The sequence below is a fragment of the Carcharodon carcharias genome, chromosome 9, assembly GCF_017639515.1.
Source record: "Carcharodon carcharias isolate sCarCar2 chromosome 9, sCarCar2.pri, whole genome shotgun sequence".
NCBI classification, from domain to species: Eukaryota; Metazoa; Chordata; class Chondrichthyes; order Lamniformes; family Lamnidae; genus Carcharodon; species Carcharodon carcharias.
This window is the reverse complement of record NC_054475.1, coordinates 155,287,269-155,301,100: the sequence shown is the minus strand read 5'-3', so window position 1 is coordinate 155,301,100 and position 13,832 is coordinate 155,287,269. Positions and strand designations below refer to the sequence as shown.

Sequence of the window (13,832 nt, the reverse complement as noted above, 5' to 3'; positions counted from 1 at the left end):
TGAATGTCGAGTTCCTCTCTTGGTAGAGATGGGCATTGCCTGGCAGTTGTGTGATGCAAATGTTGTCCAGGTCTTGCTATAAGTGGGCGTGGACTACCTCATTATCTGAGGAGTTACAAATGTGCAATGATAAGCAAACAGCTCAACTTCATACCTTATCTATCTGGAACTTTTGTTACTGGTACATTAATACAACAACCTTGGAAAAAAACCTCTATAACATCGATATAGTAGCAACAGAGCAAACAAAACATGAAACAAAGATATTCACTGCCAAAATAAGTTGAATTAAGTCGGCCTCCCTTTGCACCATACAATGGCCCAGAGAATGCTGAGCTTCCCTATGCCAGCATTCCCCTAATGCCACTCTCTTCCTCTCCTCAGCCATTTCCATGAAATAAGGACATTTGGCAAAGCAAAGAGCAGGAACTGAGTGTGTGAGAAATTCCAGGTGAAGAGAAGTGAATATTTATAGTTACCTATTAAGGGCAATCTAGAGAAATCTAAAGGCTTTGGAGGTGGTCTAGAGGAGATTTACTAGAATGGTGTGAGGGATGAGGGACCTCAGTTATATGGAGAGACTGAAAAACCTGGGATTGTTCTTCTTAGAGCAGAGAAGGTTAAGTGTTTCATAGAGGTGTCAAAAATTATGAAGGATTTTGATGATAATGAATAAGGAGGAACTGGTGGGTCCAGAAAGTGGTAGGTTGGTAACCAGAAAGCACAGATTAATATTGATCAGCAAACAAACCAGAGGGAAGACAAGGACATTTTTTTAATGCAGCAAGTTATGGTCTGGAATGTATTGCCTGAAAGGACGTTGGAAGCAGAATCAGTAATAATTTTCAAAAAGAAATTGGATTAGTTCTTGTAGTGGGAATGTTTGCGGGGCTGTGAGGAAAGAGTAGGGGGTGTGGGACTAATTGGATATCAAAGAGCCAGCATAGACACAATGGGCTGAATGGCCACTTCCTCTGTTGCATGATTCTAAAGTGTTGCAGGGTATTTTAATTAAGAGCCAACCTACTCTAGGAAGTTATAATGCACATTGAGCAGCCAGTCTATTATTGGTAAAATCCTCCACAGAAATGTACAGTGTGAGGTTGAACTTCAGGTGGAAAAGACTTTATGTGCCCTTGTTTTGCATAATATGACAACATCCTAACATTGTATAAAGGTAAATCATGTGATACTCAACATCAGGGTAATACAGGGACCAACAATTACCTTCCTCAGAGTGTGCATGCAAAAGAGACCTATGTAATGGTATTGCACTATAGAACCTACTTACAATATAGTGTCATTTCCTTTGGTTTGTACTCTGTATAAAGGAAGATACCTGTCGCCTTACTTAAGACAGTCACTTTTGTTATTCAACATATGCATCCATAAGATAATTTACTTCTTTGATTTCATTTAATTTATTGATTGCATAGGTTTAGCTTGGCTTTTCAAATATGCATCAAGATATCAGCCACTCTGTGCAATCAATTGATATAAGGGAAAAGGGTGAGTCCTATCAACAGTTGGTGCCAAACTCAGTGAGTGGACAAAATAAGATTTGTTTTCAAAGTGTGTTAAATATTATCCATGGTTCCTTGTGAAAGCTTTGCAAAAAGCACCTGCATTATTCTACAAATCTCAACTGGCGGGGCTCCATTATACTCTGTTTGCTACTGATATGGAAAAATGACAGCTCAAAGTGTAAGGTAAGTTATCCTGCTGGGTTCATAATATTCCACAAATAGGGCAATCTAGTGTGCGACCAAAACCTGCAGGTAGGGTACACCCCAGATAACATGTTTCTCTGTCACAGTCAGTTTCACATTTCCATCCTTTCTATTGCGAGGAATTGGAGCCGAGGTTGACAGGTTAGCAGGATATGAGGTGGTTACTGTGGCAATAATGTGAAAGGGAGGAGTGCTGATGATCCATTACACAGCACACCACACGTTACAGAGTGTTCCTGAATACTAATCTCCTACATCTGAGTTTGCCATACTTTACTGTTTTTATTCAGTGTTATTTAGTGTTTTTATTTCTCACACACACACACACATACGCGTGCACACACACACACACACACACACACAGTGCGTTTGGTGTCCTGTGGAAAAGCTTAGCAGAGGGTTGTGTTACCACCTTCTCTGGTGCAGATCTGTTTTGTCCACTATTTGTTTAGTGGCATTCACCATAAACTATCCAGGCAGTAACAGCACAATAAGCAAGCCCAATGTTAACCATTCCTTCCTTCACCCATCTTTCCAAAGTAGTGTGTCAATCATGGTGCCAACTTTCACATGCTGACAATGCAGGACACTTCCCACCCCACTGATCCATAAAGTGTTTGCTAAGGCCTTCCCAAGATTAAGATCTGGATGAGCCAGAACCTCCTTCAGCATAGTGCCTGCAAAACCAAATCTTGCTTCTGGCTGCCACTTGCATGTAAAAGCTTCCTTCCTCTCGGCTCCCACTCACCTGCCCAGCCGGCACCAGTTAGATATGGGAGATGTAGAACTTTGACACCCCATTCAACCTCAGGTTCAGCTTCCTGTCTCTCATCACCTCCACTTTATTTCCTACCTCCCAACACTGCAACTCCACATCTCCTACCCCACCCCCACAGCAAAACTTTAGTCCATGCCTTAGTTACCTTGAGGTCTCCTGCTCATCTATCTCACTGCCTCAACCCTCTAGAAGCAACAACTTAGTCAAAATGTTACAGGTTGCATCTTTGCTAGGTTGCTCACTCCAGCCATCCCTGTCCTCTCCAAACTCAAAGGATCATTCGATTTCTTGTTTTCAAATCCCTCTATGCATTACTCCATCTTTCCTTAGTGATTATCTCCCCACATGTAATGTCCACTCCTCTTATCTTGGGGTCTTCCTTGACTCCAATCCATTCACTTCACTATTGGCAGATGCTCATTCAACCACCCTAAACAGCTCCCTCTCCCTTCAATTTTCCCTTGATCTTCCTACCGCCACCACACTCCCTGGTCTCTTGTATCCCTCTTATTGTAAAGTGCAAGAGAAGATGTAGTAAATCAAAGGGAAACAACAAGTTAATAGAGCAGAGTAGCAAGTTGGGCAGTGATAACTAGAATGTGGCAGGTAGGGACAGGGAGTGCAGCAGCAGATAAGGCTGAAAAGTGCAAAAATGGTAAAAAGACAAAATTAAAGGCTCTGCATCTGGATGTGTGTAGCATTCACAACAAAATGGATGAATTGTTAGATAGAAATAAATAAATATGACCTGATAGGTCCAGATGATTTGCTGAGGGAGGCAAGGGAGCAGATCGCCATGGGGGAGGTGCCAGAGGACTGGAGAACAGCTAATGTGGTTCCACTATTTAAGAAGGGTTGTAGAGAGAAGCCAGGGAACTACAGGCCAGTGAGTCTCACATCAGTGGTAGGGAAACTATTGGAGAAAGTTCTGAAGGAGAGTATCTATCTCCACTTGGAGAGGCAAAGTTTGATCAGGGGTAGTCAGCATGGCTTTGTCAGAGGGAGGTCACGCCTAACAATTTTGATTGAATTTTTTTGAGATGGTGACCAGATGTGTAGATGAGGGTAGTGCAGTTGATGTAGTTTATATGGATTTCAACAAAGCCTTTGACAAGGTCCCACATGGGAGACTTATAAATAAGGCAAATGCACATGGGATACAGGGTAATTTGATATGGTGGATTCAAAATTGGCTTAGTTGTAAGAGACAGAGGGTGATGACAGAAGACTGCTTTAGTGACTGGAAGTCAGTGTCCAGTGGCGTACCACAGGGATCTGTGCTGGGTCCCCTATTATTCGTCATTTATATAAACGACATAGATGACTATGTTGGGGGTAAGATTAGTAAGTTTGCAGATGACACATTGATTGGCCGAGTGGTTAACAATGAGGTTGAGTGTCTTGGGCTACAGGAAGATATAGAAGGGATGGTCAAATGGGCCGATGAAATTTAACTCTGAAAAGTGTGAGGTGATACACTTTGGAAGAAGTAATTTGATGAGGAAGTATTCAATGAACGGCATGACACTAGGAAGTTCTGAGGGACAAAGGGACCTTGGCGTGTATGTCCATAGATCTCTGAAAGCATAGGGGCATGTTAGTGGGGTGGTGAAAAAGGCATATGGGACACTTTCCTTTATCAATCGGGGCATAGATTACAAAAGTAGGGAGGTCATGTTGGAGTTGTATAGAACCTTGGTGAGGCCACAGCTGGAGTACTGTGTGCAGTTCTGATCCCCACATTATAGGAAGGATGTGATTGCACTGGAGGGGGTGCAGAGGAGATTCACCAGGATGTTGCCTGGATGAAACATTTAAGTTATGAAGAGGGGTTGGATAGACTTGGGTAGTTTTTGTTGGAGCAGAGAAGACTGCGGGGCGACCTGATTGAGGTATACAAGATTATGAGAGTTGTGGATAGGGAGCAGCTGTTCCCCTTAGTTGAAGGGTCAGTCATGAGAGGGAATATAAGTTCAAGGTGAAGGGCAGGAGGTTTAGGGGGGGATGTGAGGAAAAACGTTTTTACCCAGAGGGTGGTGACAGTCTGGAATGCGCTGCCTGGGAAGGTGGTGGAGGTGGGTTGCCTCACGTCCTTCAAAAGGTACCTGGATGAGCACTTGGCACGTCATAACATTCAAGGCTATGGGCCAAGTGCTGGTAAATGGGATTAGGCAGGTAGGTCAGGTGTTTCTCATGTGTCGGTGCAGACTCGATGGACCGAAGGGCCTCTTCTGCTTTGTAATCCTGTGATTCTGTGTGATAGCCATTATTGAGACATGGTTACAGCGTGGCCAAGGCTGGGACATGGATATTGAAGGGTATTTGACATTTCAAAAAGATAGGAAGCTAGGAAAAAGTGGTGGGGTAGCTCCGTTAATTAAGGATGTCATTGGTGCAGTATTGAAAAATGACCTTGACTTGAAACAGCAACATGTAGAATCATTTTGGGTAGAGATAAGAAATAGTGAAGGTGAGAGGTCACTTGTGGGAGCACTAACAGTAGTTACACGGTATGACAGGCTATACAGGAAGAAATAAATGGGGTGTGAAAAAAAGATGCAGCAATAATCAGAGTGACTTTAATCTATATGTAGATTCGCAGAGGTAGCCAGGAACATGAGTTCATAGAGTGTATTTGGGACAATTTCTTAGGGCAGTACTTTCTAGAGCCAACCAGGGAGCAGGGTATTCTGGACCTGGTATTCTATAACCCAGAAGAACAAGGGCAGGAAGCAATTGAGAATGCAACCACCTGCAAGCTCTTTTTGAAAAATTAACAAGCAAGGTGGATAATGGAGAACCTGTAGATGTGGTGTACTTAGATTTCCAGAAGACATTTGATAAGGTGCCACATCAAAGGTTACACCACAAAATAAGATTACATAGTATAGGAGGGAAACATCATATTGGTATAGATAAATGATAGTTTGGCTAACAGGAAGCAGAGAGTAGGGATGAATGGGTCTTTTTCGGGCTGGCAGGCTGTGACAAGTGGAATCTACATCAATGATTTGGATGAAGGGACAGAATGTAAGTTTGCTGATGACACCAAAATAGGTAGGAAAGTAAGTGCCAAGAAGAGGTGAAGAGTCTGCAAAGGGATGTAGACAGGTTAAGAGAATGAGCAAAAGAATTGGTAGATGCAGTATATTGTGGGAAAATGTGAACTTGTCCATTTTGGCAGGAAGAATAGAAAAGCAGCATATCATTTAAACAGAGAGAGATTACAGAACTCAGTGGTACAGAGGGAGCTGGCTGTTGTACTTCAATCACAAATAGTATGAAGATACAGCAAGTGATGAGGAAGGCAAATGGAATGTTGGTGTTTATTGCAAAGGGAATGGAACATAAAAGTAGGGACATTTTAGTGCAGCTATACAGGGCCTTGGTGAGGCCACAACTGGAATGCTGTGTACAGTTTGGTTTCCTTATTTCAAGAAAGATATAATTGTGTTAGAAGCAGTTCAGAGAAGGTTCACTCGACTCATTCCTGGGATGAAGGGCTTATCTTTCTATGAAGAAAGGTTGAACAGGCTGGGCCAACACCGATTGGAGTTTAGAAGAATGAGAGGTGATGGTTTTGAAACATATAAGATCCTGAGGGGATTTGATAGGGTAGATACCGAGATGTTGTTTCCACTTGTCGGAGAGACTAGAACCAATGGACACAGTTTAAAAATAAGGGGTCTACCGTTTAAGGTGGAAATTAGGAGACACTTTCTCTCACTCTCTCTTCCCTAGAAAGCAGTGGAGGCCAGGTCATTGAATTTATTCAAGACAGAATTGGATTTTTGATAAACAAGGGAGCCAAGAGTTATTGAGAGCAGATGGCAAAGTAGAGTTGCGACACAACCAAATCAGTCATGATCTTATTGAGTGGCAGAGCAGACTCGAAGGGCTGAATGGCCTACTCCTGCTCCTAAATCCTATGTTCCTATACCCTGCACATTTCTGTAGTGCTATAGAAATGCATTGTGTTGTTATGACATCTGTCCTTGTATCTTTGCTGTGGGATAGGGCAGCTGGACACACCTGAACTTGAGGCACCACAAAACCAACTGGCCCAGCTGATTCTCAGCATTTATTTTGCCCATTTTCCCTGATTTTATTTCCTTAAAACGGGGTGGGGAAATGACGTTCTTCCACAACCACAGAACAGGTAAACAGGAGATACTGTCCGTGTCCTCACTCGCACCAAGTTCTGTTCATTCGTCACCCCATGCTCGCTGACCTACCTTAGCTCCCAGTTAAGCAACTCCTGAGTTTTACAATTTTCATCCTCGTCTTCAATCCCTCCATGGCCTCACCCCTCCCCATTTCTGTAATTTCCTCCAGCCCCACATCTCTATAAGGTATCTGCGCTCCTCTAATTCTTGCCTCCTGAGTATCCCCGATTTTAATTTCTCTGCCATTGGTAGCCTTCAGCTGCCTGGATCCTAAGCTCTGCAATTCCCTCTCTAAATCTCCCCTTCAAGCCACTCCTTAAAACATAACTCTTTGACCAAACTGTTATCCATTTACCCTTACAGTGTGTTACGTGGCTTGGTGTCAACCTTTGCTTTATAATGCCTTGGGATGTTTTATTTCATTACATTAAAGGCACCATATAAAGACAATTTGTTGAGATTCACTGCTTTGAATGTCACCCAGCTGACAACAGGTTTTGATCTGCAGCTGAGATACTCCACCTAGTGGCTCAACTAAGAATTGACAAGCTGAAATAAATCTGTTGGCTGAAGCAAGTGTCTGGAAAATATATTTGGTGGTAAAATGTGTCCTGGTAACAAACATTGTTGGCAGTACCTACACACTCTCTGGGGTCATTTTAACCTGATGGGATGGAATCGACTATCTGTTTAAGCTCCGCCTGAGAGAGTTTTATTTGTTATGTTTGGACAGTGCCATACAAGTAAGAGCATCTTTCCAAAAACATTTTAGTACGTTATGTAATTTACTACTTCCCCCTTTCATTAGGAAGTCAAAAGTTGCATTTATATAGCAGCTGTACCATGTTCAAGGCAGCTGTTTTGTTATGGAGCACAGAAACTAATTTGTGCACAGCAAGGTACTACACATAGCAAATAACATAAATGACTCCCTATTTCAATCCCTTCCCCCCATCCCACCCCCACTAGGGCTATCTGTCCCTTGCTCATCCTGCTTTCTACTCTTAATGTCACCATTAGCACATTCCTCAGTTAACATCACCACTGTCAACACCCCTTTGTCCTCTTGTCTATGACATCTTTGGCAATCTTTTCTTTGCCTCCACCTTTCGCTGGCCCCCTATCCAGCTCTACCTGTCCCTCCAACCAACACCCCCCCCCCCCCCCACCCCACCGCCCCAAAACCAGCTTATATTTCACCTCATTTCTTTATTTCTTAGTTCTGATGAAGCGTCATGCGGACTCGAAACGTTAACTGTGTTCCTCTCCGCATATGCTGTCAGACCTGCTGAGTTTTACCAGCTATTTTTGTTTTTGTTTCTGATTTCCAGCATCCGCAGTATTTTGCTTTTATTTTGCATAAATGACCAGATGATCCCTATTTTGGTAATTGAAGGATGAAACTTGGACTGTGGGATCTTGCACAGAGAACAGAAGTTTGCATCTGTGGCTGAATTGCTCCACCTAGTGGTCCAGTTAAGAATTGATTAAATAAATTAAACTTGCTCAGCAAGACTGAATCAACCTCGGGAGGAAAGGGTACAAGACAATGGCTCAGATCTTCCAGACTCCGAATGCTCAGAGACTGGACATTCCCCAGAAAATGCGCTACGGGAGCCGTCAGAAACACCAATACAAGGAATCCGTGGGAATTGCCAGGGAAGTTTGAACTTCCGGTGGTCAATTCCCCTTCTCCCCAGGAACCCTCTGAAAAAGTCTCCAACAGAGTTAGAGTCAGAGACTTTAGACAGTTCCAACTTACTCACCTGGATAGTTACCCGGGAAACGTTAGATAGAAAAATCCTAGTCTAACACCTAGGTAACTATACAACTGATACACCAAACACCCACACTGAACTCCCATCCAACTGCCTCCTTGACCCCTGACTCCACCCCTGACCACCCCCCAACCCAACCTGACAATCCCCCAACCTGACAACTCCCTCAGGACCCAACTGCACCCCTCCTCCCCAACCTCCGACCACACAACTCTCCCCAGACCTGACCGCTCAACCCAACCACATAGCCCATGACCCGCCTACCCATTCACCCACCTACCACCTAACCACCTGCCATCCTACCCCCTTACCTTACCCACTCTATCCCCTTACCCACTTACATCACCCACCTTTACCTTTACTTCAGCCAATGTAACCTCTTACCCACCCTACCCCCTTACCTTCTCTCTGGAGCATTTCAAAGCAGCCTTGGGACACTTAAACTCTTTACTTACCAGAACACGGCAGCTATTGCCGTAAAAGCGGGTGTGGCTCCTGCGTGGATTCTCTCCGCTGCTCTCTCCCACATCTACTGCACCAAGTCAGTTCGGAAGGACTAGTCGTAGGAAGATTGCTCAGAAAAATCGAAGCAAGGGAAGTGTGTGTTTTTCTATTTGATTAAAGGTTGGAAATAGGGGTTCCAAGCCTGATGGAAAGATTTGGGCCGATATTTTATTCTGGCATTCACACCACTCTGCCATGGCCCTGCTGGCAAATCCACTGTCCAGTATGGTACTGAGCCTCACCAACTAGAAAAATCCCAAATCAGATCACTGTTTGCTGGAAAGGTGCCCTGAGCTAAGGAGGAGAAAAGGAAGCGCTTTGCTCCTATTCCTAACCGAAACCAGTCATTCCCTGTCAGAAAGGGTGCGAGTGTGAGCACTGGGTGTAGAATGGCATCCACTTTGGACAGTCTGCTGATTCTCAGTGTTGAGACTGACACATGAAGGATTGGCCACTTAGTGAGGGACCACAGAACTATTACAACAGCAACAACAATTTATATACAGCCTTTAATGACACTGAGCCACAAATGGAGATATTAGGTCAGGTGACCAAAAGCTTGGTCAAAGAGGTAGGTTTTAAGGAGAGTCTTAAAGGAGGAAATCAAGGTAGAGAGGCAGAGAGGAGTAGGAAGAGTAGTCCAGAGCTTAAGGCCTAGGTAACTGAAGGCACAGCCACCAATGGTGGAGTGATTAAAATCGGGGATGCTCAAGAGGCCAGAATTAGAGGACCACAGATATCTCGGAGAGTTGTAGGGCTGGAGGGGGGGGTAGGGGTGGGGGGGCGCTGCTTACAAAGTTAGGGAAGGGGTAGATCATGGAAATATTTGGAAACAAGGATGTGAATTTTAAATTCAAGACACTGCTTGATCAGCAGCCAAGCAAAGAAGTGGTAACGTCGCAGGGGTCGGTGCCTGTTAGGAGAATGAAGATATCGGAGAGAAAAAAAGAGAGACTAGCACACAAAGGAGAGGGTGATGGAGAAATTCACTCAAAACCAGATACTTACTTTTGCACTGTTTAAGAGCACCGTGAGGAGCCTGTACGAGTCCAGCTTCCTCTGTGCTAACACCAGTTTTCTCTCTTCCCAGGCAGTGGCCTCCTTCTGCTCTTTTTCGTTCCCCGTTTTTATCTTCCACTGTTTGCGCAGGCGGCGTCTCTCCTCCCGCTCTCTCTGCCTGTGTTCCCTCCTCCTGAGCTTTTCTTTCCGTCTCCTCTCCCTTTCCCGCTCGTCTTCCCTACGTCTCCTGAAGGCAACAGTCCAGGAAGTCAACGTGAGTTTACACAGAGCCATTCTGGGCATTTTGAGTTTCTTCAATGTTTATTTAAATGTTAGTTTAAAATTCATAAAATATAGTTTCCTGTCAACGAACCATAAAGAGTTATGTTCACATTTCCTTTTGAACACAACATTACATGTGAGATAACATAGCAAACACATTTATCTTCTATGAAGCAAGGGATTACATTACAGGCTGGAGAATTCTGTTTGTTAAAATTAAGTTGACAGAATTAAGAGAACCCAGCATATCCAGCGTTGTTCTTTGTTAAACACACAAGTACATGGCAAATGGAATTCAACCCAGAAAAGTGAAAGGTAATGTACTTGGGAAGGGCTAACAAGACAAGGGATTACACTATAAATGGTAGGACCCTGGAAAGTACTGAAATCAGAGGGACCTTGGTGTGTATATCCACAGATCCCTGAAGGTAGCAGGGCAGGTAGATAAGGTGGTTAAGAAGCCATATGGGATACTTGCCTTTATTAGCTGAGGCATAGAATATAAGAGCAGGGAGGTTATGCTGGAATTGTATAAAACGCTGGTTAGGCCACAACTGCATGCAGTTCTGGTCACTACATTATAGGAAGGATGTGATTGCACTGGAGAGGGTGCAGAGGAGATTTACCAGGGTGCTGCTGGGCTGGAGGGTCTGAACCAGGAGGAAAGATTGGATTGGCTGGGGTTGTTTTCCTTGGAGCAACGAAGGTTGAGAGGGGACCTGTAGAGGTGTATAAGATTATGAAGGGCATAGGTAGGATGGATAGGAAGACACTTTTTCCATTAGTAGAGGGGTCAATAACCAGGGGGCATAGATTTAAGGTAAGAGGTAGAAGGCCAAGAGGGGGGGTTGAAGAGAAATCTTTTCACCCAGAGGGTGATGGGAGTCTGGAAATCACTGCCTGAAAGGGTGGTTGAGTCTGAAACTCTTGTAACGTTTAAGAAGCATTTAGATATTCACTTGCATTGCCATAGCCTCCAGGGCTAAGGGCCAAGTGCTGGAAGATGAGATTAGTGTAGTCAGATCTTTGTTGACCAGCGCAGACACGATGGGCCAAATGGTCTCCTCCTGTGCTGTAAACACCGATGAGTCTATATGTGCTAGATTGGGAGACACAGTGGATCATGTAGATGAGAGTGTGACAAAAATAATGTTTCACGATGCTTAATCACTTCTTCCTCTTTCCAACGATATGTGAGAGAGAATCTCATAAACGTTACATTAAATTATGCCCCATTTCTTCTTCCACATTCTTGTTTTCCTTGGGGCAGCAGCAGGTTGTTTTTGCTGCTCCAAGGAAAACAACCTCAGCCTATTAAATCCTTCCTCGTAGCTCAGACCCTCCAGCCCAGGCAGCATCCTGGTAAATCTCCTCTGCACCCTCTCCAGTGCAATCACACCCTTCCTCCCCATCCTCTTAAAGCCTACCTCTTTGACCAAGCTTTTGGTTACCCTTCCTAATGACTCCTTCTTTGACTCAGTGCCCATTTTTGACGGATTACAGCTCTACAAAGTGCCTGCTTGGGACAATTTTTCTATGTTAGGGGCATTCTTATAAAGGCAAGTTGTTGTTGTAACAGCATATGAGAGTGACGTGTGACCTTGTCTTTACTATGCGGCTTAATGAAATACGTATAGCTTGTGGAATAACAACTTTAAAAAAAAATTCCCAGCCTTAAGTCTTCAGACTGAAAGGGGACAATTTTAATGTGCCAGTCAGGAAACTGACAACATCAGTTTTACCTTCTACAAGACTAAAAGCTAATGGCAGTGATATCGGGTGGAAGATATAACTAGCATTTCAATTGATCTTGAAGATTTTACTGCCCGGTGTGTTAGGTTAAAATTACCCCTCAGAGTGGTTCTACAAAATTGCAACTAAAATACATATTAAGGATAAGACTTCTCCATATGGGAGGTGTTGAGGGACTTCCATTTGTTATTTTTGGACTGTTACTACAATTAAGAGTGTTACTCTGCACACTTGCAGTATGAGGTATATGTTGTTTGTATTATAATCACTCTTCCCTAAAGAAATGACTTGCCTTTATATGGTATGATTCACATCCCCAAGGTAATTGTTTTGTCAGAAAACATAGAAACTCATTGTGCACAGCAAGATCATACATAGAGCAGATGAGATAAATGGCTAGTTAATCTATGTTGCTGGTGGTGATTGAAGAATGAAGTTGAGTGATACGAGATCTTGTATACCCCCTGAACAGACTGATGTTCTGCAAATTTTATATCACCTCAAAACCATGATTAGGGTTTCAGAACAATGACCTTTCGGAGTTTTGACAACACTGAAACGTAAACTCTGTTTCTCTCTCCACAGATGCTGCCTGACCTGCTGAGTATTTGCAGCATTTTCTTTCAGGTTTCCAGCAGCTGCAGTATTTGGTTCTTGTAAAGGTATCCCATATGCCTTCTTAACCAGCTTATCTACCTGTCCTGTTACCTTCAGGAGTTACCTTTTACCTTACACTCCAAAGTCTCTCTGCTACTCTACACTTCTCAGTATCCTACCTTTGCCTTTATTGCCTTCCCCAAATGCATTACCTCAAAATTCTCTGGACTGAATTTAATTTGTCTCTTTTCTGCCCACTTGATCAGTCCATTGATACCTTTGTGCAGTCTACAGCTTCCTTTCTCATGGTCAATCACACAGTTAAATTTTGTATTGTTTGCAAACTTCTTAATCATATCCCCTGCATTTAAGTCCAAATCATTGATATATACCACAAAAAGCAGGGGACCTAGTACTGAGCCTGGCAGAATCCCACAGGAAGCAGCCTTCCAGTCAAAAACAACCAGCAACCATTATCCTTTGCTTCCAGCCTCAGAGTCAGTTTTGGATCGAACTTGCCACTTTAGCCTGGATCCCATGGGCTTATACTTCTCTGACACATAGCCAAAGTCAAATCTGATTCTGTCCTCATCCAACATCCACACAAACATCTATCTGCAAGAGCCAATGGAATAATAATCAGAAACAAATAAAAAACCTCATCAGTTTCCCTTCCTCTCTAATACATAAATGTGAAAACTAATTGTAACGTCCCACGCTGACTCCTAGTGGGCTAATTCAGTACAGACCTGCTCTGTATAACTTAGTGCCCACTAATCAATGTGCTTAGTCACTCAGCAATTGGGGTCTGATTTTGTCATCGAATCTATTTTTCTGAAATTCCTGAGCTAAATCCTACTTGCCCAGATAACAGCCATCAAATCCTCAAAATTAAATCCTAGTCATGTAATCAACATTTATTTTTGACACAATTATGTTCTGAACGTGAGTAGAAAAACCGAAAAGGGTGTTAAAATGGATATCACTTCTTTAGCTGTTTGATTTTAGCGAGTGTACTTCATGGAGCTAGTCAGTCTCTAAGCAAGTTTGTGTGCACTGTAAGCTTTAAGATGTAAGTTAGTCCAACCCCCCACCCCCCAACCCCATATAAATCAAACTACTGCTATCTGGCAGTGGAGCAGATTGCAAATGGGCCATCATGGGATCATTTACTGACTAATTTTGGAAGCCTCTGATAGCTTCTGTTGACATGAATCCAGAAAAACTTATGACAAATATCCTCTGC

At 43.3% G+C, this 13,832-nt stretch overlaps 1 protein-coding gene across 2 annotated transcripts in view; it reads right to left on the bottom strand.

Moving 5' to 3' along the window:
- Positions 1 to 13,832, bottom strand: part of LOC121281966 (A-kinase anchor protein 17B-like) — a 36,387-nt gene that overhangs the window by 10,702 nt on the left and 11,853 nt on the right. For both annotated transcript variants that reach the window (XM_041195256.1, XM_041195255.1), the window contains exon 4: positions 9,965 to 10,202. In XM_041195256.1, the coding sequence (XP_041051190.1) occupies positions 9,965 to 10,202 (238 nt within the window). The remainder of the gene's footprint in view (positions 1 to 9,964; positions 10,203 to 13,832) is intronic.